Source organism: Raphanus sativus, chromosome 6 (genome assembly GCF_000801105.2).
Source record: "Raphanus sativus cultivar WK10039 chromosome 6, ASM80110v3, whole genome shotgun sequence".
In the NCBI taxonomy this organism is placed as follows: domain Eukaryota; kingdom Viridiplantae; phylum Streptophyta; class Magnoliopsida; order Brassicales; family Brassicaceae; genus Raphanus; species Raphanus sativus.
The window spans coordinates 46456084-46481231 of NC_079516.1; the positions used below are offsets into that span (position 1 = coordinate 46456084).

The window sequence follows — 25148 nt, forward strand, 5'->3', positions numbered from 1 at the left end:
TCCTTTTATTGTAGAGAATTAAAGAACAAATTTATTCCTCACTAAATTTGATATGGAATAACCGTTCCTCATCATTCCCATAATTTTATTCCCATCAATTTTTTTCCTTTTTGTTCCTACTATTCCTGAGATGGTCACCAGTTAAACCCTTAGTCAATTTATTAACGGGAAAAGGAAAAACAACACGGCAGTGCATCATGCATGTTCTTCTATGCATGCACTACTACCATTATTTTTGTTAAAGTCACAAATGATCTCATGTATGATGTATGCCAACTATGTATTTTTGTAAATCGCAAAAGAACTAAGTAAACTATATCAAGACGGACTATTACATCATCCAAAGCTAATATCAACGTTAACAAATTATATTAGTATTAGCTTTTTTTTTTGCTTTGATGTAATTTTTTTTTTGTCTAAGCCAATGTTAAAATTGATCATTATCTAATGAAATAAAACATAGAAGCAAAAGACAAAAGATCCAATTAGTTGGTTGAATCCGTATTTTGAACAAGATCCAATTAGTTGGTATGAGGCAAAAGAGTAACAGGCGACCCTTTCTACTGGCCGAGAAGGGGCAGTGGATAGCAGAGGCAAAAGATCATGTTTAGGAGAGGGGAAGGGTAAGCAAGGGGAGGGAAGAGGGCTAAAGAAAGAGGGTACACGGGGTCAGGAGGGTCATGGAAAAGGGAAGAGATGGAAGCAAGCTGTTCATCAACGGTGAGAGGCGACGGACTCAAGGTGAAAGCATTACTTTGAGGGAACCAGGAATTTGCCATTGGAAATCGAATCTAGAAGCAGTTTTTGTACTGCTATTTTAATATAATCTATTCTCTTTTGATAGTTATTTTGTTATTTTGTTAGTTTCAATTTTTAAGTTTCTCATTTATGTTACGAAAAAAAGTTTATCATGCATGTGGTTTTCTTTTGTATGTACTAACTTGAGCTTCCAAAAAAATTTGAGAACTACTTGAGCATCAAAAGTTTCTTAAAATATTCTCACTACCTTCTCTAAAGTATTTCCTGCGTTGTTTCGTGTTTTGTTTCTTTGCACAAGCGACTTATAACTTTTAGACTTAAGTTTATCTAAATAATAATAATAATAATCAAGTAACTGGCACATGTCTTAGTCCAATTAATTATAAGTTTTTCGTGTGTGAAAATTTCATAAGAAACCAAAATTTACTCAAATATATAAAACATAAATTACAAGCAAGTTAAATTATTCCCATGAAAATGTATACAAATATAATAGTTCGCTTTGTGCTCACCTAATATTCCTTTTCAATTTCAATTTGTGAGAGATGAATTAGAGAAGTACTAACTTTACGTCATTTTAGTCACATATATACTTATAAATTCACATATCTATAAACGATAACTTTGACTACTTTTGATGTAATAGTACATCACACATAAAATGATTTAAAGAAACATCACATCAATTAATGTGAAAACATTTATACAAAATATACTAATAAACTACAAATAAATTGATTAATTATTTACTATCTAAAGCAAAAGTATATATTATTTTGAAGATGTAACTTGAATTGAATTATATAGTGAAATCAAACTATTTTTAATCACTATATATATATATATATGTATGCTTAATGTCTCTAACAAGAATCATTCATCTCATAATCTTTAAGAAGAAGAGTCTACAGCAGTCGAGATGGCCTCACAGTCTCAGGTCTCTTTTTATTCTGTTTGCTACGCATCAACAACTATCAATTCTTCCCGTCTCTCGCTAAATCAATTTGATCAACAGGTTTTAGTGGAAGATAAATCCAGTGTTAGAATCTTGACACTAAACAGACCAAAGCAAATGAATGCTCTGTGCTCCAACATGGTATTGAATCTTTTTTCCCTTGTTGTCTCTCCCTCCTTTTCGTGTCCTAGTTTACATATTTGTCTTGAATTATTCTTCTCTAGATCACTCGGTTGCTGCAATTGTTCCTTGCATATGAGGAGGACCCTAATGTGAAACTCGTCATCCTAAAGGTAATATATATCCTTATCTCTTCTGGTTTGTACAAAACTGAATATCTTCGCCACAGGGTCAGGGAAGAGCCTTTTGTGCTGGTGGCGATGTTCGACCTGTTGTTGGTGACATCGTACAAGGTATATAGCACCGTCCCACCTTTTTTTCGTGCTTACGTTCAGTTTCTACACAATTTTCACTATTATAGAGGACTAGGTAAATGGAGACTCGGTGCGGATTTCTTCTCGGATCAATACTCGCTCAACTATGTCATGGCCACCTATAGCAAAGTTCAGGTATGTTGAGTTATGAAAATTAAACTGAATAAGAATTCCATTTTGGTCAAAATATAGTTTAAAAGATCAATATTTTAGTAGTATTATTTAAAAATTTGTTTTTAATGTTCATGATAAATATAGTCAAATCTGCAATCTAAAATGTGTATGAATTTAAGTGAACATTTTGTATGATATTTTGATTTTTTATTAGTTTATTTTTGTAATCTAATATTTTCTTTGTAATTTTATTATTGTTATATTCATTTGTTATCTTATCCACAAATATAAGACTATTGGTATCTGGCTAGTTGATTCATCCAGATCCAACTTCGGTGTCTGTCCGTGTTATACCTACTGTAGTGAATTGCTCAAGTCCGTAATTCGTTTTCCATACTGTTTTGAATATATAGATTTCGATTTTGAATGGTATTGTAATGGGAGGTGGAGCTGGTGTCTCCATCCATGGTCGATTTCGTATTGCAACTGAGAAGACGGTATTGTTTTCTTTAAGATGACAATGGTTGACAAGTAGATAGCAAACCTGAAACATGCTCATATCTTTTGAGTTTCTTTTTCCAAGGTTTTTGCCATGCCTGAGACAGCCCTAGGGCTCTTTCCAGATGTAGGGGCCTCGTACTTCTTGTCAAGACTCCCTGGATTTTTTGGTAAAAAAAATCATTTGTTTTTAGACAAAAGACTGAGCCACCCTTTCTCATCATTCATGTCTTCTTATTCAGGAGAGTATGTTGGCCTCACTGGAGCTAGGTTAGATGGCGCTGAAATACTTGCTTGTGGTCTTGCAACTCATTTTGTCCCTTCAACGGTATGGACTTATATATTATATATTGTTCCGAAACGCTACGAACTATAAAAATTATGTTTGTGGTTGATAGCAAGGAAACCAGTCCGACCCACAGAGTTTTTTCATTTTCGGCATGATTGCAACTTGACAACTAATGCCATTGTTTTCTCTTTTTTTTTTGGTCTGAACTAAGAGATTATGACACCTTCTGACGAAAACATTTCTAGCATAATTAACTAAATATATTATGTGTGTATATATATAAACTTTTAGTTTTGGTTTCTGTTGGAAGATTAAATTAATTTTATGTAAATATTGAAGAATTAGTAGCATAGATGGTGTATATTGAAGAACACATATATATAGGTTTCGCATTCATGGTCCTTTTTAGTTATATTAAGACCCATGTAAAAACATTTAATTGTCTATCATAGTATCATTGCTTGCACTATAGTTATGTGTCTTCCGAGCACTCTTGCTCATGATTCCTATTTTCTTCAGCTTCATGATCTATGTTGACTGTTTTAACTTATATATGTGGATAACTAAACTTGAGGTCTGTAAAATTTTATGATGTATCTATTTGCTTGACATTTTAAAAAGCGACTAATATTACATTTCAGTGTATGTTAAGCATTATTTATCTGCTCCGCCAGAATTTTTACTTAATAAGGTTACTCCCTGTCACAGAGGTTGACTGCATTAGAAGAAGATCTTTGCAGAGTTGGTTCAAGTGATCCAGTTACCTTTGCCGAGACAATTCTCAATGCATACACTCAGCATCCGCATCTGAAACAGCATAGTGCTTACCACAGGCAAGTATACATTATTTTTCTCTTTTACTCTTTTTACTTGTATTTTAGCTTGTCGAATATCTTTTGACATGGAAACTTGGCAAGGATTCGATGTAACAATTTCTCTACAACTGATCATGATTGCATTTACATGTTTTGTAATGTTTCAGCTTTGTATGGGTGACAGCTTTCATTCGTTCATCAACATAAACAATGCCTGAGTTAGCTAGATCTTCAATGGAAAACTTTTGTTAATGGTTTCTTATTGTTCTATACGCAGGCTACATGTTATTGATAGGTGCTTCTCGAGAAAAACGGTGGAGGAGATTATATCTACACTTGTAAGTTTTTCATTAATAAATTAAATTTGACTTGCATGCATTCCTGAGTTGAACATTTTGACAATGCTATATGCCATAATATGTGTTCGTTAGGAGAAAGAGGCCATTGAAGAGCCAAATGAATGGATCTCAGCTACCATTCGAGCTCTGGAGAAGGCTTCACCATCAAGCCTTAAAATCTCTCTTAGATCGGTTAGTTCATAAAATGTGCAGGCACATGCAATAGTGTGATAGAACTAAGTTTGTGTACGAAATTTCAGATAAGAGAAGGACGGTATCAGGGGGTGGGACAGTGTCTTATCCGTGAGTTTAGAATGGTGTGTCATGTGATGAAGGGAGAAATAAGCAAAGATTTGGTGGAGGTATTATCTTCTTTCCCCGATTCATTCTTCATCCTGAAACTGTCTTTTCATTGTAGAGATCATTATAAGGACGTCGTCTTAATCATGCAGGGTTACAGAGCCGTAGTGATAGAAAAAGATAAGAACCCAAAGGTTTAACAAAAAAAACCTCTCCATTTATTATATGTGTTTTTTTATATATAAATGTCAATGTCATGAACATTGAATTACAGTGGGAACCGCGGGGACTGGAGGAGATGAAGGATAACATGGTAGAGCAGTACTTCAAGAGAATGGATGAAGAGAAGGGATGGGAGGATCTAAAGCTTCCTCCAAGGAAAGCCTTGCCTTCTTCAATAATCTCAAAGCTGTGAGTTGGAGAAGGTAATGGAGTTGATGCGATTGTTCATTGGTTGGCGCTCATCTTCAAATTCTCTCTTTGTTGCTTGTCACACAATCTTCATAGAAGTATTCAGTTAGGGACACGTATCCCTCCATTTTCTCACTTTTCCTTCCCAACTTTATTTGCTTCCTTTGTTTCATGTATAATTAATAAAATAAGCACATTTCTATTTTTTTTAATGCATTCAAAATGTATTCATCTCAAAAGTATTTGTACAAATTAGGATGTAACTTTGTTTGAAATCAAGTTTTTATCGAATAATTACACAGCCTGCAAAACGTACCATAGTAGGAACAGAGTTGTTATGTCCCTAGCTTGGTGTACCAACATCTTCAGGATGTAGCTCTACGAGATAGGGTTTAGTTATGAGTAAGGGCAACTGAGGAATATTAAAGGGTTTCATTCGTGTTTCAAATGGCGCATCGCACAGACAAAATCAAGACGCTGAGAGTGAGTGAGAGAGATACACAACATTCACAAGAGGAATGTTTTTTTTTTTTTTTAAATTTTCTGGCTGATACCAAATTTGATATTCTTTAGATCTGTCTTCTTTACATCGTACGGGCACACAAATTATTTTCATGGTTAATCCTTAGTTACACAGTTTTTTCTTTCATTTAACATAATATGTGAAAGCTGGTGAATAGTACTCGCAAAAGCTGGTGATTATGGGTTTATGCAAAAAATCTGCAAGCTATAGTGAAGAAACTAAGACGCTAAAAGATGTTTTGGGTTTTCAATAATAAATAAGAGAGGGTACAAAGAAGAAACATGTGGTATTTAGAAAGAATATATAAGAACACACACACATCACAGCAGAAACCTGAGTTGTTACTCAGTTTCGAGACCGTCTCTGTGTCTGATACGCAATGTGTCTATCTTCGCCATTAATTTTTTCTTCTTCTTGCTCCAGCTCCTTTCGCCCGAGTGCAGCTGCAGAAATACCAAAAACATAAAATAAAAAAAAGCTGAGCCACATAACAACAGTCAGAAATAGTGTGAGCAACTGTGTAAGTGTTGACACATAAGTGATTCGGTTCACTGTAACAAAGTAAAAAAAGTTTTAACCTTTTGGAGTATTGTTAACTTGAATCGTGGATAATTGTTTGTCATTGAAACGTAGATCTCTTAATCTCAGACGGCTTTAGAATCTGGAACGAGCACATTAAGCTCTCATCAATACTCATCATTGCGCCAGCATTGTCAAACTCTCCGCAATAGTTGGGAGCTGAAAACACAGTAACAACCTGTCTTTCCGCAAAGAACTCATAACCATCTTCAACAACCTAAACCACACACACAAGACCACGAATAACACACTCATTCAGATCAAGCTTGGGCAGTTTTGTTAAAACCACAGAGATATTAAAAAGACCTGGTGGGCACGACAGATAAGGTCCATGTCATTCTTCTGCAAAAACTCCGCAACTTTGTCAGCTCCAAAAGTATACGAAACGCCACGGTCGTTCGCTCCCCAGCCTTTGACGTCTCCACTAGGATCCGACCAAAGCAAATCACACACCAAACCCGAGTCAGGGATATCCATGGGGCGCGAGATGCACCTGACCTGGTCCAAGCTCGTCAGCTCCGGGGAGATCCCACCGTGCATGCACAGTATTCTATCGTCGATCAAGGCGGCCACGGGGAGACAGTTGAAGCAATCCGTGAATATTTTCCAGAGCCTGACGTTGAACCTGCGTTTGCACTCGTCGTAGAACCCGTAGATACGGTTGATGGAGGCACATTCGTGGTTCCCTCTCAGCAAGAAGAAGTTCTCAGGGTACTTGATTTTGTAAGCTAGGAGTAGGCATATCGTCTCAAGGCTTTGCTTGCCGCGGTCGACGTAGTCGCCTAGGAAGAGATAGTTGGCGTCAGGAGGGAAGCCTCCATACTCGAAGAGCCTCAATAGGTCTGAGTACTGCCCATGAATATCACCTGTAAAAGTAAAGACACACAAGTTAAGAAAGACAAAAAAAAATGAAGGAGAAACCAATCAAAAACCATATAACTTAACTAGTAAACATATTATACAAAAAATAAAACCTCATAAGTATTTTTTTTTTCTACCATCTACTAAAAATTATTATAAGGGTTTCTATCCTCATAAGAACATCTGTAAACTCTTGAATTATATCAAAGAACTCGCAGTATAAAAATTCCACCTTTTTACCACCCATTCGTCTGAAGCTCAAAAACTCTAATATCATGAGAACCAATCAAAAGTCAAACCTCAAAAGAACGTTTCAGAACTCATAATCCTGTTTAAGTGTTATAACGTAACTACTAAATTTTATTATATAAAGATCTAAACTCATAAGAACATCTATTAATCGTATGAAAGAACTCGCAGTATAAAAATTCCACCTTTTTACCACCGGTTCGCTTGAATTTTTACAGTTGTGAACTAAAAAGACAATTTTCACCAATTAATTGACTAACTTAAAGGGCCAAAACAACAATTATGCTCGAATTAACAACCTAAAAACTAACCAGTTGTTAAATACATATATCTCAACATGCAGTAAAAGAGAGGGAAGAAAGAGACCGCAGATCTTGATGGGAGCTTCGAGTTCGAGGAGAATGGGTTGTTGAAGAAAGATGTCTTTAGAGACAGCACAGAGCTGTCGGATTTCACCTTCGCTGAGGTGTACTTGTTTCCCCGATCCAGGCCTCGTGTTCCTAAACTCAACCAATCTCCTGATTATATCGTCCAGAACCGCCGGTTCCATCGCTCGCTTCTGCTGCTCCTGCTCCTGCGCCGGCGGCTTCTCCGCCATCTCCGATTAAAACGAGTGGAGATTTCAAGTGCGAAGCTCTTTGCCTTCGGCGTTGGTGGAGCCCCGAGGAGGAGAAGAGACGACCGGCTCTGTCAGATGACTCTGATTGATTTGATTGGTCCTTTTTGTGCAGTTAGTTACTGTGACACTCTTTATTGTTTACGAGACAAAGTGTGTTTTCAGTCGACCTAATGGGCCTTTTCAGAACTTTTAATGGGCCTTGTATTAGGGCTTTATTCTAGACGGTTCTGTCATTTTTTCTCTTGAACCCAAAATCTTTATAAATTAATATAATTTTATAATCTCAGATTAAGTTTTTGATTCAATTAGTATATATCCATAAATGATTATGAAATGAATCATATACCTTATTTTTCAAATCTTTTTTCTACTCTCTCATTTCAGTAATCTTAGAATAGTCCATCACTACCCTAAAATGGATTCTGTAGGTTATTAATGGGTTTAGGGTTTATTTGAAAGACAAACCTGAATCAGTCAGACGAGCAGTAATACCTTCAAGAATACTCCTTAGAGAAATTTCTTCTTGCTCTTTTTGAATAATAATGAAGTTGTTAGATTTTGTAGGTTCGTAAATTTCTCTAGAACGAAGTTCAAACCATATAATTTAGCTTTTTTAGTGATTAGACCTTTCCCAACGGAATATAAACATGTGATTTCCTAGACTCCTACTAAATAATTCAAGACTTTAACCCTAAGTTAATTGATCTTGCAGATGAAAAAGACTTTAACCCTAAGTTAATTGATATTGTTTCAAATCGACTCCCAAAGTATAATCATATAAATATTTTCAGGTTTTTTGTTTGGTTATAAAAGGTAGTTATAGTTTCACTATCCATTTGTGTTAGTTTGAACTTGATTGAGTATGGAATATAAATTTACATTCAAATTTATTTCTCTTCTTTTCTTTGCATAATATTATTAAAGTTTGATCTTTAGTTAACAAAGGACATAAAACTATTTGATGAATTGACACACAAACACAAGTCTCGGCTCAAGCCGGTTGCTGATAGGACAAACCATTGACAGTGAGACCTCCATCAACACAAATGGTTTGACCAGTAATATATGAAGCTGCAGGTAGACACAGAAAAGCCACAAGGGCTGCAACCTCTCTTGGCTCTCCAGCGCGACCAAGTGGAGTTCTACTAAACAAACTCTTCTTGTAGCCGGCATCTCCGAGAAGCTGATTTTTTTTTTCAAAAGAGAGAGCAAAAAAAAGATAAAAGAATGATGAGAAGGAGTGCATGAGATAATTTGAGGAAATAAAGAAAAAAAATCTGTAGAGTTTGTCACTCTACAGGTTGAGCCATAGCAGTATGGATAAAATTGGGAGCAACAGCGTTGGCTCTTATGTCGTCTCGTGCCCATTCACACGCCAAATTTCGTGCTAGTTGATTTATAGCTCCTACACATCCACACAAAGAAAAATATATACGTGTCAATCTAACCAACTTACTTTGTAGCTTAACATCAAATTCATAAAAGATATAATGTTCCTAAGAAAATGTATTAAGTTAGAATTTTACGTAATGAAACAAATATGAATCCATAATACTATTGGGCCCCTCGATGTACCTTTGGTTAAACAATAGATAGAGCCACCTTCCATCGATACAACCCCTCCAACAGAAGAAATAAAGACAATGCTTCCAAATCCAGAAGCTTTTAGGAGAGGATGTGAAAGTTGGCTAAGATGATAAGCAGGTTCTAAGTTTGTTGAAATATGGAACGAGAAATCGTCAGCTAGATATTCTGTTGTTGGCTTTGTCCGAAGTCCGCCAACGTTGTTCACCTATGTTGACCAAAAAATAGTAATAAAAATCGTACTATATATCGCTACCTAATAACTATTGTTCCTTAAAATATATATATGTTTAGTTTCTTTAAATTAAGACTAACTTACAAGAAAGTTGAGTTTGCCATCGAACATCGTTGAGACGGCTTGCATAAGTGTTTCTCTCTCGGGACGAGAAGATACATCACAGATTGAACCACTAACTTGAAACCCTTTCTTTTCCCATTCACTTGAACTTTGATTGAGCAGTGTTTCAGATATGTCGCATACATGGATTCTAGCTCCAAAACCGGCTAGCTCCTCTACTATGGCATGCCTAAAACAGTCAAAATCAAATAAATTTAGCTAAATACTATACAAAAGCAGAAGAATCGAGGAGAGACACAAACCCAATTCCGCTGGCTCCACCAGTTACAAGAGCAGTCATCCCTTGAAGACTCCATCTCTTATCCATTTTTTACTTGCATATGAATAGCAATGACCACAGATGCCGCATAACATATATAGATGCTAAGTAAATCAAATATACGTAGCTAATGACGTTTCGTAGAGTTGAAAAATCAAGCACTATTTAAAAATGAATTAGTGACAAAAATTAGAGAGGAAATAGCTAAATGGCAAATGAAAAATAATATTTTAATGTTCTGATTTTTAATGTTACACTAGATTTTGACCCGCGCTTTTGAAGCGCGGGATATTTTACGATGAAAAATTTCACCAATAATTTAACAAATATTTTGGTTATTTTTAAAGAGTGTGTATTTAAAATATTTTTGCATTTAAATCAGTATTTTTAAATTCAACCCGATTGTGATTATACCGGTTAATCCGGAGATCTGACAATCCAATTTATGTTTTTAAAATATTCATATTAAAAATCACTAAAACCCGAGACTAACCGATTGAACTGATGGATGACCGATATGTAATCTAATTGGATTTAAATTGTAATAGTTTCATAATTTGTAATCTTATAATCGAAATTTTAAAGTTCACTATTTTGCAATTTATGAAATTATGACGTTTCTACAAAATTTTAAAGAGAAAATGATAGATCTAAAAAAACTAAGATTAATTATTGTATTATTTGGAAACATTGATAGTAGTATAAAAAATATATTGTTTAGAAACATTGATAGTAGTATAAAGAAATAAGTATATTGTTTGGAAACATGGATAGTAGTATAAAGAAAGGAACATTAGTGACTTAATGTATGTTTAACTATAAAGTATAAAGGTGTATTTAATTTAAAAACTTACAAAATAAATGTTAGGTCCAACATAATGTTTCTGTTTTAATAAGATAGATGATGTATTAGTTCATAACATATTAATTGTTTATAAATGTTGAATTTTCGATTAGACGTCCTAACAAACCATACATGTGATACTAGCTCAAAATCTGGCTAGCTCCTCTATGATGGCATGCCTAAACATCCCACAAAATAAATAAATTCAGGAAAACCTTAAGCAAAATCAGAAAAATGGGTAGAAAATATGATGTACCTATATTTTAAGTTAAAAGACAAACCTGAATCAGTCAGACGTCGACGAGCAGTAATACCTTCAAGAATACTCCTTAGAGAAATTTCTTCTTCTTCTTTTTTAATAATTATGAAGTTGTTAGATTTTGTAGGTTCGTACATTTTCCTCGGACGAAGTTCAAACCATATAATTTAGCCTTTTCAGTGATTAGACCTTTCCCAACGGAATATAAACATGTGAGTGATATGTTGGTTAAACCCATTGATATTTGATGCTTACAGTGATTAAAAAAATAACAATTATAATATATTTCCTAGAATCCTACTAAATAATTCAAGATTTTAACCCTAAGTTAATTGATCTTGCAGATGAAGAAGCCATGAAACTAACTAGAGACAACAAGATGTTAATTGAGAACCAAATTCTTTTTTTTTTCTAGACTGTGTGTTTTTACTCGGCTTCCCTCCCTCCTTTTTTAGATTTGGAGTGATGATATGATTTCGATAACTTTGTATTTAAAATAAATACAACTGCTTTGTGATGCATATTTGATAATGTTCTTCTTTCTTTTGCAGTAGCCAAGTTATATCCAAATATAAGAATTGAACGATTTATTTAATGAAAGGATCCAAAAGACGAAAAAACAACACGACCTTGCTGACTTTTCGTCTTTTTTTCTTTTTAGTCTCTTACTTTTGATCCAAGAAAATTAGTTGATGCAATATTTTGAAACAAGAAGAGTCGGTCAATTTTGTTAGCCTGAACGCCACCTTTGGTAATACAATAATACAAATCTGAAATCACGTACTCAGGCGGCAGACCAAAGAAGCAAATCTTATATAATAAAGTAGGCTTTTTTTTCTCTTTGGGGGTTTTAATGCCATGTGGCACACTCTTTTTAATAATTTTTTTTCTTAATTTATATTTAATAGGTTTTAATGTTAGTTATGAAAGACATTGAATTTTAAAAAATTTCCTCATAAAAACCCAAGCATTTATAACAATGTTTTGAACCCGAACCAGAGCCACTGTTGAATCGGTAAACTCTCCAACCCAACATAAATCGGATTTGAGTTTTGTGAAAAAGCCAAAATTTAAAATTCCAATTAAAACCTCCAAAAACTCACTGAAACCCAAAACCCGATACTGGTTGCACCACTGGTTGAACCAATAGATAATTTTTTTTAGTTTTAGTTATATTTTAAATTATGTTTTATATTCTAAATTTCCAATTATCTTATATAATAAAGTTGAGTTTTTTTCCTCTCTAGGAGGAAACCCAATGTCATCTGGAACACTCTTTTTAATAATTAAAATATTTTCTTAAATTATATTTAATAGGTTTTAATGTTAATTATGAAAGATATTGGGTTTTTAAACTTTTCCTCATAAAAGCCCAAGTGTTTATAACAGTATTTTGAATCCGAACCGGAACCACTGTTGAACCGGTAAACTCCGCGACCCAATATAAATCTTGTTTGAGTTTTGTGAAAAAAACCCAAAATTTAAAACCCCAATTTAAAACCTCAAAAAACTCATTAAAACCCGAAATCCAATACCGGTTACACCACTAGTTGGATCAATTATAATTTTTTTTTAAAGTTTTTAGTTATGTTTTATATTATAAATTTACAATTGTAAAGTTAGATTTTTTTCAGTTTTATTACCGTCTTCCTATTCTTCTACACTACAATTTACGTTTACAAGGAAGGTGAGTAAGCGTGATCGTGCTCGACCCACACATCCGTAAAACAATCTCAAGGACGATCAAGCTTATTATTCCTGTACATTACAATTTACGTTTGCAAGAAAAGTGAGTAGGTTATTTCTTATTTAACTTATAACAAGTCATTACATTTTTAATTTACAGATCAAAAAGAATAAGATCATATGATCATGTGGATTACAAAACATGTTTTGAATTGTTGAAGAACAAGAACATGGCGAATTGTTGGTAAGTTTTAAAATTTAGAAAAAATTAAAATTAGTTGATGTGATTTGGTGTTAATTTATTTTTGTTATTGACAATTTACTGATATGATGTTTTAATTCTGGTTTATTTTGCATTGGAAGTTTAATTTATTATTCACATTCGACATAAATATTTGTGAATTGTATGTCTTGATTTTTTTAGATGTCATAACTCTTATGTTACAAATTTTTTAAATAGTCTAAACTATTTCCTCATATTTTGTATGTCAAATGAAGATAAAAATATAGAAACCAAGGTTAAGTATTTTCTAAATGTTTTAAGAAAAATAGATAAATATCAAAACTATTATATAAAATTTTCATAGCTAATATATTATTATATAATAAAATTAATTCATTTATTAACATACGGTTCATCAGCGGTTGGTCCAATAATTCATTGATCCGATCAATTCAGTGACCCGAACAATCGTCAGATTCAGTGTCTGGATAGGGTTTCAGAATCACGGTTTATAGGTTTTCTTTATATTTGATGTTGACTATGGAGAATAGACCTTCTATGATTCTCCATAGTCAACAATCTGTATCACTTTCATAAATTCGACCCACATGATCCGTATGACCAAAAATCTTAAACCCGCATCCGTCCGCCAAAACCCGTGGGTAAACCGTCTTATCCGCGGGTAATAATAATTATATTAAAAACTAATTATTTTAATTATATATTATATATTTTAATTATATATTAATTATTTTCATTATATATTAATTATTAAAAATAATATTAAAATAATAAATTACAACTAAAATTATAAAAATATTTAATATGTTAATATATTTTTACGAAATATAAAAGAAATAAAAACTTTTTTTTTAATTTGCGGATCGACGGGTACCCACGACTCATATTCGGCTGACCCGCACCCGCCCCGCTTAAACTAATCTTAACCCACACCCGCACTCGCAGTTCGAAAATTTTAAACCGATCTACCCGCACCCGCTCCACGGCGGGTCAAACAGAGCGGAGCCTCCGGGATTTGAATTAAATTCCCAGCTCTACTAACCACTATCAAAAAATTAGAAAATATCATTTTATACATATTTTCATTTCATATTTTTAGAATATTTTATTTACTAAGATCATATAATAAATTATAAATTCATGTAACAATACAACATATGAACCCGAATATCACTAGTATACAGTGCCGTCTTAAAAAAAATTTTTGCCTTAGGCGAAACAGAAAATAAAGACCTTTTTATAAAAAAAAAATCAACTTCTATTTATTATATTTCTCTAAATTAAAGCAAAAAAAATGTGGTACTCAGAAAAAAAAATTGAGAAATGAATTTTTATGTGTAAATTAGGTTTTGTTAATGAAAATTTGAGAATTGTGAAAGATATTTTTTTTTGTTTTTATTGTATTTAAATTAGGTCTATCTAATCATAAATCTTTTATTATAATTTTACCTACTAATTGATAATCTAACAAACAAAATAGACCTATTTAATTTGTAAAATAACACTAAAAAAAAATTTAGACCCATGGACCCATGGCAATTGCCCATGTTGCCATGGGGTAGAGCCGGCCCTGCTAGTATACCATAAATTATAATATTACTAGGCACAAATATTTAGATTTATTGCCTTTTCTCGTTCTCCTATTAAAGAAAAAAAAATATTCCTTTTCACCGGCACAGCGACTAAACTTTTTAAAGATTGAAATTTTCCACATTCCGTTAACTTTAACGACCGTTACCCAGATTTGGAGACATCAATATTTGCTGGATCATCGATACTTTTTGTTTCCTTCTTTTACCTGTAAAAGTTGTTCCTTCTTAGGATTATTATGTCCTAATCACTCACATCATGAAACTCAAGATTTCCGAAGAAAATAACATTTCGCTTCTCAGGTTCGTTTTCTTGAAAAAAAATTCAAATCCCTTATCGTAAAAAAATCACAAGAATGACCAAAATATTAATTTTCCTCCTCTAAAGCAAGCCTTTGAAACGTATTAACAGCTTACGGAATTGGAACTAATCCGCATTTCAAAACCCGACCATGACGATGAAGAAACCGAGTCACCATCACGAACAGCGCGTTTACGAGACAAAAACAATGCGTTTCCGAGTCGAGAGCACGAGAAGACTAAGAAGCATCAATCATCCTTCTTTTACCTGATCATCAATTGGAGGTTTTAAGGCCAATATCCTCAGGGTGGTGGGTTTGTGCAATCTCAAGGTCTCGAGCTGGGAAGCGAATCCACGAAACTCTTTCGGGTTTAAACGGCTTGAAGTTTTAGCAGCTTTCTTGTTTGTTTACCTCATATGACATATGGCTCGTCTCTGGAGTCATAATACACGAAACCATTCAAAGTGAGAAATCGTCGTCTAAGGAGGTGAATATTATTAACATACAAGGAGCTTGCTTATCTACACGCGATGGCGGATATGATTCAGTCACTTGGTATAATGATCGGCGGAGGAATCATTTGGGTAAAAAACGTAACTCGTTAAAAAAAATTTCTCTTTTTATTTTCCACCCATTATCTTAAAAATCACTGAAACTTCACGGTAAGCTAAAGGAAAAAAGATCTGTAGCTACACGAACTATCAGCTAATGTATCTAAAACTATCTGAAGTATTATATTGTATCTACAACTACATAAACTCTTAGAAATGTATCTGATTAACCATGCGGGGTCTAATTAGATCAAATGAAAACTTCTTGGGGTCAAATCGATTTTTTGACACTTTATTTCACCCAAACCCAAATCTAAATCCAACCACTAAAACCGATCCGACCCGACCCTTATCCTATATCTAATTAAATTGGGGGAAAAGGAGTATTAGGGTTTCGAATCAAAGACGAAATCTGATGATTTCGTTTAACTAAAACCGTAAAAGTGCAAAATCGAAGAAAAAAGAAAGATTATCAGAGTGATTCGTCTATTGTAATACAAATCATGAGGTATATATTCTGTTCTCCTCCATTTCTTCTTTTGGTTGTGATTTTTGTAAGCTTGAGTTCAATTTTAAAAAAGCACATAATGTGTTCGATAAAATGCATCAATGAAGAAGTTTACTCTGTTTTTGTTGAATTTTCAGGGGAACTACAGTGAAGGTGAATTGCTACCATTCAGGGAAATTCAAAACCGAGGATGGAAAACTGATTTATGCAAATGGAGAAGTCGAGGTATTAGAAGTAGATGGAGTTTCAATCTTTGAAGATGTGGTGTTTCAAATGGTGCACAAAACAGAGTTGGGGGAGATGTGGTATAAGTTACCTTATGAAGACCTAGAAGATAGGAAGTCTTTGTCGGCTAATATTGATCAAGGTAAGAAGCAATTGAAGACTGGGGGCTGTTGGATGAAAGAGGTAGATTTCTACATTGAAAAGATAGGTGAAGATGAGAGAATCAATGAAGAAGAAGTGAATGTGGAGCAGGAAAATGTAGTGCTTGAAGTGGAAGAGAGAATGATTGACCAAGTAGCTAACGAGGAGGAGAGAATCATTGAGCAAGGGGAGCATGAGAATGAAACGAATATTGTTAATGAGGAAGCAGGAGAGCATGGGTTCGAAGAAGATGGAGATGATGCAGATTATGAGGAAAGTGAAGAAGAGAGTTGGTCCGACTTGAGAGCTACAGATGATGAAAGCGATGAGAATGATGAGGCTGCCGAGGAGGATATTGATGTGATAAACAACAACAACTATGATGATGAGATTCCTGATGAAGATGAAGTGTATCCGGATACTGAAGCATCATCAGATGAGGAAGAGGAACAAGCTGAAAGGATGGCTCGAGCAGGGTTATTAGATGGTGTACTCAGCTTAAGACAGACATTTTCCAGTGGAGAAGAGTTCAAGAAACAGGTGATCTCTTACATCTTGCAGACTAGACGAAATGTGGTGTATGATAGATGGGAGAAAACAAAGATTGGGGCTCGTTGCAATGGAAAGGGTTGTCTTTGGCGTATCTACTGCTCCGTAGAGAAACCACTTAACCGGTGGATGGTGAAGGTGTATGAAAACAAGCATACTTGTCACCCAACTGGTCGGTGCAAGACTATAAAGGCTCCGGTGATTGCTGATTTGATGTTAGAAGCGATGAGAAGAAATCCAGATATGAGTGGACCGATGATCCAAGAAGAGATGAGGAACCGCTACAACATTATCATCACTGTTCCACAATCGCAAAATGCAAGGAGAATGGCACTTGATAAGCTTCAAGCTGAGTGTAATGAGCAATTTTCAAGGCTGAGAGACTATGTTGTGGAGCTCAAACGGTCAAACATTGGTACAGTAACAGAGATCAACACCACTAGGAATATAAAGGGAGGTCACGTTTTTAGCAGCTTTTATGTTTGCTTTGACTCATTGAGAATTGCATGGAAGCAGAATTGCAGACCCATAATTGGGTTGGATGGAACCTTCCTCAAACATTCACTGCAGGGAATGCTCTTGACAGCTATAGGAAGAGACCCAAACAACCAGGTTTTCCCAATAGCATGGGGTGTGGTATCTGGTGAGAGCAATGATAATTGGCAGTGGTTTATTCACAGACTGAAGGAGGACTTAGAGCTGGGATTAGGTGAGCAGACTACCATTATTTCAGATATGCATAGAGGGTTGATCCATGGCGTGGCAGTTGAGCTACCAAGAGCAGAACATAGAGCTTGTGCAAGGCATGTTTACTCAAACCTCAAGAAGAATCACAAGTCCGACATGTTGAAACCCTTGTTTTGGCGGATTGCTAGTAGCTACAACGAACCTGATTATGAACTGAATCTTAAAATATTCAGAGATTATGATTCTAGGGCTTGTGAGGAGCTGTTGAAGAAGGATCATCGTACTTGGTGTAGGGCTTTCTTCAGGGCTGGTGCTTGTTGTTCCGACACACATAACAACTTAACCGAGTCTTTTAATAGAACATTGAAGATTGCAAGGAAGAAGCCCTTTGTGCAGATGATGGAGTTGATTAGAAGAGACGCAATGAAAAGGATTGCAATCAGGTTCAAGACTGCTGATAAGGAGGTTGGGACATACACACCAAAAGCAAGAAAAGAGATTGCAAAGGCATGTGATGAAGCGAAGAACTGTTATTCAGTTTCTAGTACTGATGGTGAATTCGAGATTGTCCAGAACCTGAATGGTTATGCTGTGAAGATGAATCTGCGAACTTGTGCTTGTCGAAAGTGGGACTTGACTGGGATACCTTGTTGTCATGCTGTGTGCGCAATCAGAGAGAATGGTATGGAAGTTGAAGATTTCATCTATCTTATTAAAGCTGAAGTACAATTTCGGTGTGTTTGGATACTTGGATAAGAGTTTTTAAAAAATTTGGTATGTTTGGAAACATGGATTGTAGTCTTTTTAAAAAAAATAATTTTGTTTGGAAACAAAGATAGTAGTATTAAACAGAAAAATTAATGGGCTTAAGTTATTAAGTCCATTATAAAAGAATGATGTCAATATATATATAAAAAATACAATACAAAGACCAATTTGAAATACCAACTCAAATTATGGTTTTTATATTTTATATTAAGTTTTTAAAATATAATATATGTAATTATTTATATGATGATACGTATTAAATACTATTAATTATATGATTACTTATATGATGGTACATATAAAATACGATTAATTATATGATGAAATTATACGATATATAATAATGACTAAGGATGGATTTTCAGACATCCATACGGGTTTGGTTCTGATCGGTTTGCGTTTCCGGTTTTCGGAGTCAAAGATTTCAGTCCTATTAGGATGTTTCTAAAGTTTTGTTTGAGTTTGTTTCGAATCTTTGCGGGTTTGGTTTGAGTTTGGATAACCTATTTAAAATATTTTTAAAGTTTTAAGTCACTATATATTTTAAATTTCTCAAAATTTATAAATAAAATAATATATTACCTATAAATTTAAATAACATATGTCAGAATACCTAAGCTTAACATATCAATTGGTTTGATTTAAAATTTTGGATACGAAATCAATAATTATTTTAAGTATTTTTGGTGATTTGAGTATACTTTAACTATTTCAGATATTTGTTTTTGACTATCTATATATATTTTCAAGTATTTTAAACCAATTTAAAAGTATCATTCTTGATGTTTTATATACGTTAAATATAAAAATAATTAATATATAAGTATATAAATCTATTTTAGATAAATTCAGGTACACGAATACTTAGGTTCGGATCCAATTCGGTTCTCTAACTAACAAAATTTTGAATAATTCGAATATTTAATCAATTTATGTTCAGGTTTGGTACTATATTTACGGATTGGTATCAGTTATGTTCCTCTGATTCATTTTGCCAAACCCTAATAATTACATGAAAAAAAAATATCATCATATTTTTAAAATATATATCCGCGGAGGTGCAGAGTTCAAAGTTTATAATCATTTATTTTAACAACAAGCCAAATAAATATGTTGATTAAAGAGCGAATAAAACAAAACTAAAGAAATACATAGTTTATCAGAGACACTCTATGTGTCGAATTTATTATAAAGAAAATTTTATTAAAATAAATAAATTTAATAATTACAAACAAATAATATATTTTATAAAAGTAAAAAATAATACCCGCACTTTCGAAGCGCGGGTCAAAATCTAGTTGCAGATTATTACTTGACATCTAAGTGGCAAGACGTGTATAGGCATGGATTGCGGCCTGTAAATGGACCAAAGTTTTGGACATTTTCTGATGGAGATCTAATTGAAGCACCACCTTATAAGCGTCCTCCTGGTAGACCAAAAGGCAAAGCACGTATTAAAGGTGTTAATGAATCACCAAAGAAGGGTAAGAAGCATCCAGAAACAAAAGTGTCTAGAAAAGGAAGAGAAATGCATTGTAGTTTGTGTGGTAACAAAGGACATAATTCAAGAAAATGTCCTCATGAGGTACTCTTCCATCTTAGTTGTAATGGTTTTGCATTTCTCTTACTGTCTTCTCATTTCTTATCTTATGTTTTCAGTCTGAAGAGAATAGGGTGAAAAGAAGGCGCATTCAAGAAGGTCTACCAAGTGAAGAAGCTCTAGCAAGAGAAGAAGCTCAAACAAGCCACCCTGTTTCTGATGATTAAAAATGGGCTTAAAAATGTGGTGTTAAGATTTTCTAAGATATTGTTTTGGATTTGGTAATGCTCGGGGTAGATGTAATTTTTTTGTGTTATCGGCTAAGTTTTCCTTGACATTGTACTGTTATGTACTAAATTAGGATGTTTAAATTCTCTTTATGGTGATATCATGACTTTTCCATTCAACTCATTATCATAAAGAAGTTCATTGTGCTTAGACATTACAACTTACCATTCCAAACATACTTAACAATAATTATACATCTCTAAGACAAGATAAAACACTAAACAAAGCATTCTTCAAACTTTCTCACAATGTCATCCTCATCTTCATCTTTCACTGTCTCCATTCGTTTCTTCTCCAAATCACTACGCATTTCTGCAATGGTTTCTTTTAAATGCTCAATCATTCGATTCTTCTTCCTAATCTCATCACGAGCTTCAATCAAAGCTAGTCTTTGCCATTCTGTGCCTTCTTCTTCATCAAACCAACAGAAATATTTGCATCCATTTCCAAACTGTTACCAAGTCCAAATAACAATTTATATCTCTTTTTCGCATCTCAATAGCTAATAACAGAGCTCAATTAATAAATCTCATACCTTAAATCGTGGACAGCCGTAAAATCGTCGAGCTGGATTTTTTTCAGTCCAAGCTTGATTTATACTTGCCTTTAATTCACAAAAACACAATTTCTGCCCGGAATTTCGTCTCTTTCTTGATGAACTCGAACCCAGATCCATCTTCAAGCTTTTTGTGGTTGAGATATGAAGAAATCACGAAAGAGAAGAAGACATAAAGATAAGATAAGGGTCGGGTCGATTTTAGTGGTTGGATTTAGATTTGGGCTTGGGTGAAATAAAGTGTCAAAAAATCGATTAGACCCCAAAAAGTTTTCATTTGATCTAATTAGACCCCGCATGGTTAATCAGATACATTTCTAAGAGTTTATGTAGTTGTAGATACAATATAATACTTCAGATAGTTTTAGATACATTAGCTGATAGTTCGTGTAGCTACAGATCTTTTTTCCTAAGCTAAAACATAGAATGTAGTATGCCTGCAATCTCATACAATTCAACAATTTAAAAAAAAAAAAACTTATTAGAAAGATAGTGTAACAAAATATCTATGCAAAATCCGTAGCTAGATGAAAAAAAAAAAGGATTTACTACTTCTCCTCATCGCTGTCTGTGGCGTAGTTTTGACACAGAGATTCGAGTCCCCTTGTTAGCTTTGCAGTCTTCTTCGAGACTATGAGAACCGAAGAGATTTGAACCGGAGATGTACCGTTAACACTTCTCTTAGGCTTCTTCTTCTTCTTCTTCTTCTTTTTATCAACCAACGCCTCATCGTTTTCCTCTTCATCAATAATCCTAGCCGCCCGCTTACCAAATTTTAACGCCTTAATAAACAATTCTTCCTCCATGTTCTCTTCTTCTAGTTTCTTTCTTCTATTCAAAGCCTCAAGCATTGAGTCTACGCTCACGGAGGCTCTTCTAGACTTCATAGACTTCATCTCATCAAGCGCAGCCATAACTTCAATCTCTCTTTTAGATACCATAGTTCTCTTCTCCAACGACTCCAATGCGTTTTCACTTTCCTCAGGCTTCTCCTCCTCGAGTCCATTATAAAGGGCAACTGCACCTGATTCGACAGCATAGCCCGTGTTCTTTGGATCGGTTGTAATCGTCAACTCTGCGGAGCAGTTGGTGCACTTGATGTAGAACCTGTCGATTTTAATATCTAGGTACATCTCGTCGGTGACTTGTTCTTCACGGCTGTTGAATTTAGTGCCTTCCGACATGTAATTACCACATGTGTTGCACCGAATACGAACCGGGAGCATAAATCGAATCTTCTTTTGGTGGTTCTTCGGTTTTCGGACACGAGGTATCTTCTTCGGATCAAAATCTGGCGGAATATACTTGTTTGGGACTTTGCGTTCTCCCATATTATCTTCAGAGCATACGATTGAATGAACAAAAGGGTTTTGCAGTTATTTGGATAGTTCTCCCTTAGACACCTATTTATAAGAAAACAAGCTCTTGGTGTTTCCTTTTCTCAGTTTTTTTTTAATTGATTTCCTTTTCTCTGTTTCATACAAAAACACATGTTTCCTTTTCTTTGTTTGTTAATTCGCTGAGATAAAAGAAATTGCTGTTATGATATAATTTAACTTGGTAGCTAGTCCTTTTAAGATATGGATCATAAAGGTATGGTATGTCTCAGAAATCTGTATTTTTTCTTCAGATAATCACAAAGTAATTATAATGTACATGAAGTCACAAAGTAATATTATCATAATTTTCATTTCTTAAAACACTCAAATACTCAGGTCTCAACTTAAATGTTTTGCAATCTACACCCATTCATTCTTCTCTCAGAGTTTGAAACTTTACACACAAAGCTCTTTAGAATGCTCATATCAAAAACCGAGACAATCCCTTGTATAAATACAACAGAGAGTATCTTTAAGCTTCCCACATTACAAATAAACAATGAAAGACCAGAATCTCTACAAGATAAAGCTGAGCAAAAAAAAAGGTAAACCTAATCATAAAAGACCAACATTCTAGCTGAGCTAAAGGTAAACCTAATCATGTGATAACGATCAATTATTGAAAATTGATTGTGTTATCTTATTGAAAATTAGATATAGATAATTAAAATCCGAATATTTTTTTTTGGTCTATTAAGTACTCCCTCCGTTTCAAATTATATGTCGTTTTGGAGCAAAATTTTCGTTTCAAAATAAGTGTCGTTTTATGATTTCAATGCAAAATTTATTGACTTTTTAATCTAATCTATTTTTCTATTGGTTGAAATCTAATTAGGTGTATTGGTAATGATGTTTTTATCTAGTAAATATACAAAATTAAATATTTTACTAGATTTCGACCCGCGCTTCGAAAGCGCGGATATTATTTTTCACTTTTATGAAATATTATATTATTTGTTTGTAGTTATTGAATGTATTTATATTAATGAAACTTTCTTTATAATAAATTCGTCACATAAAGTGTCTCTGGTAAACTATGTATTTTTCTGGCTTTGTTTTATTCTCTCTTTAATCAACATATTTATTTGACTTTTGGTTAAAATAAATGATTTTAGAACGCAGCTGTACAATACTTTTACATTGGTATTTTGTTTAAACAATGTGACATATTTCTATATTAATTAAATATTTACATTTTAATTTAAACCAAATTTTGACATGCATTTCCGTGCAGGTGTATTTCAATAATATATTGCTATTTATTTTTTATGTCAATATCAAAGCTGGATAAAAATTCAAATCTGAAGAACCGAACCGATCACGATCCGAAAGAGTAATACCAAACCCGAACCAAAATTGATTAAATATCCAAATTATTCAAAATTTTGATATTTAGACAAACGAAACCATAACCAATTCGAAGCAAAGTATTTTTGATATCAAAATATATCCGAAAAAGATTTATATACTTATATATATATATTAATTATTTTTAGTTTAAATGTATATAAAACGCCCAAAATATATATGATACTTTTAGATTGGTTTAAATATTTGAAAATATATAAAATAGTCAAATATAAATATCTAACATAGTGGAAGTACACTCAAAACACCAAAAATATTTAAAATAATTATTAATTTTTGATCCAAAATTTAAACCAAACCAATTTATATGTTAAGTTTAGGTATTCTCACATATGTTATTCAGATTTATATACAATATATTAATTTATTTATATATTTTAAGAAATTCAAAATATATAATGAATTTAAAAAAATAATTTAAATGGGTTATCCGAACCCGAAGTGAACCCGCAAATATCCGAATATAATTCGAACTGAAATTTAGAAATATCTAAATGGGCTGAAATCTTTGACTTCAGAAACCCAAAACCCAAGCAGATCTGAAACGAATCCGAATGGATACCTGAACGTCCAGCCCTAGTCATAATTCGAACTGAAATTTAAAAATATAAGAATAAGGCTTAAATCTTTGACCTTAGAAACCCGAAACTTAAACACATCCGAAACGAACCGGAATTGATACCTGAACGCTCAGCCCAAGTCACTATTATGTATCATATATATATATATATATATATATATATATATATATATATATATATATATATATATGTCATCATATAATTAATTGTATTAGTCCATCATATAAATAATAGAATAGTCTTTCGACGTCAAAAAAAATTGGTCCATCATATAAATAATCATATAAGTGATAGTTTTTAAATATACCATCTTATAAATAGTCATATATATTATATTCTTAAAATTTAATGTGAAATATAAAAACCATAATTTAAGTTGGTATATAAAATTTATCTCTTTGTTGTATTTTTCTTATATATATATTGAAAACATCTTTTTAATAATGGTTATTGGAAAATATAGTAAAAATAAAATTTGGAATATATGCATATTTTTTGAATTAATTTTTGATATAAATCAATTTTAAATTATTATTTTGATTTGAAATATGTATATAAATTTTAAATTTTATTATATGATTATTTTAGACAAAACAATGTTTTTAGGTAATTAGATTAGTCCATTTTGTATATTTTAAAATTGATATAATGGATTTCCAATTTTTATTAATAACATAAGCCATTATTGTTTTATTCTTGACATACTTTTATCCATGTTTCAAAGTTTTAATTTTTTGCATTAGTTTTCTATGAATTATTATTAATTTTATGAATTTTGTTTTGAAAATTGAACTCTTGAATAATTTTATATTTGACTAAACTAAATAAGGTAATAATATTGTTTTTTTTAAAAAAATTATATAATATACTATTTATATTTCAGTTTGTGTTTTTGTTTTCACCATAAAGAATTGTAAATATAGTGACAGAATTATAAATAAAAAGAAATATATAAAGAAGGTTGTTTACTTTATTATAAAAACAATTCTCATTTGTTATTAATTTATTGAAAATACAATGGCTAAATGTGTAAATAAAAGAAAATACACATCTCTACTATCCATGTTGCCAAACATATTTCATTTATTCTATTATTTTTGTTTCCAAACATCTCCAATTTGTACTTTAACTTTAATAA

The 25148-nt window shown here is 33.0% G+C and overlaps 5 protein-coding genes across 7 annotated transcripts; 2 read left to right on the forward strand and 3 right to left on the reverse strand.

Moving 5' to 3' along the window:
- Positions 1 to 1675: 1675 nt before the first annotated feature.
- LOC108810108 (probable 3-hydroxyisobutyryl-CoA hydrolase 3) lies at positions 1676 to 5160 on the forward strand. Of its 2 annotated transcripts, none has more exons than XM_018582240.2 (14): positions 1676 to 1696; positions 1775 to 1855; positions 1939 to 2007; positions 2064 to 2127; positions 2204 to 2283; positions 2676 to 2759; positions 2846 to 2930; positions 3003 to 3088; positions 3758 to 3882; positions 4142 to 4202; positions 4296 to 4394; positions 4463 to 4564; positions 4655 to 4696; positions 4777 to 5157. In XM_018582240.2, the coding sequence occupies exons 1-14, from the start codon at positions 1679 to 1681 to the stop codon at positions 4915 to 4917; spliced, it is 1137 nt and encodes a 378-aa protein (XP_018437742.1). In that variant the 5' UTR covers positions 1676 to 1678; the 3' UTR covers positions 4918 to 5157. The 2 variants fall into 2 exon arrangements, with proteins under 2 accessions (XP_018437742.1, XP_018437743.1); XM_018582241.2 differs by having other exon boundaries at positions 1679 to 1696; positions 4463 to 4558; positions 4777 to 5160.
- A 498-nt stretch (positions 5161 to 5658) lies between these two features.
- Positions 5659 to 7862, reverse strand: LOC108805642 (serine/threonine-protein phosphatase PP1). Its single transcript, XM_018577573.2, has 4 exons — positions 7492 to 7862; positions 6322 to 6881; positions 6015 to 6232; positions 5659 to 5879 (listed from the first exon to the last, which is right to left on the reverse strand). Exons 1-3 carry the CDS (start codon positions 7721 to 7723, stop codon positions 6056 to 6058), a joined length of 969 nt encoding a protein of 322 aa, XP_018433075.1. The 5' UTR covers positions 7724 to 7862; the 3' UTR covers positions 5659 to 5879; positions 6015 to 6055.
- Positions 7863 to 8611: 749 nt separating this feature from the next.
- On the reverse strand, positions 8612 to 10002 carry LOC108809318 (tropinone reductase homolog At2g30670). 2 transcript variants are annotated; one of them, XM_018581468.2, is made up of 5 exons: positions 9896 to 9982; positions 9648 to 9863; positions 9320 to 9536; positions 9043 to 9149; positions 8612 to 8927 (listed from the first exon to the last, which is right to left on the reverse strand). In XM_018581468.2, the coding sequence occupies exons 1-5, from the start codon at positions 9980 to 9982 to the stop codon at positions 8736 to 8738; spliced, it is 819 nt and encodes a 272-aa protein (XP_018436970.2). In that variant the 3' UTR covers positions 8612 to 8735. The 2 variants fall into 2 exon arrangements, with proteins under 2 accessions (XP_018436970.2, XP_056843467.1); XM_056987487.1 differs by having other exon boundaries at positions 8612 to 9149; positions 9648 to 9855; positions 9929 to 10002.
- A 5921-nt stretch (positions 10003 to 15923) lies between these two features.
- LOC108840832 (uncharacterized) lies at positions 15924 to 20065 on the forward strand. The gene is made up of 4 exons (XM_056987408.1): positions 15924 to 15928; positions 16066 to 18212; positions 19705 to 19883; positions 19958 to 20065. Exons 1-4 carry the CDS (start codon positions 15924 to 15926, stop codon positions 20063 to 20065), a joined length of 2439 nt encoding a protein of 812 aa, XP_056843388.1.
- Positions 20066 to 21143: 1078 nt separating this feature from the next.
- Positions 21144 to 22433, reverse strand: LOC108809317 (uncharacterized). The gene has a single exon (XM_018581466.2). The coding sequence runs from the start codon at positions 22011 to 22013 to the stop codon at positions 21231 to 21233; it is 783 nt and encodes a 260-aa protein (XP_018436968.1). The 5' UTR covers positions 22014 to 22433; the 3' UTR covers positions 21144 to 21230.
- Between the last annotated feature and the right edge of the window lie 2715 nt (positions 22434 to 25148).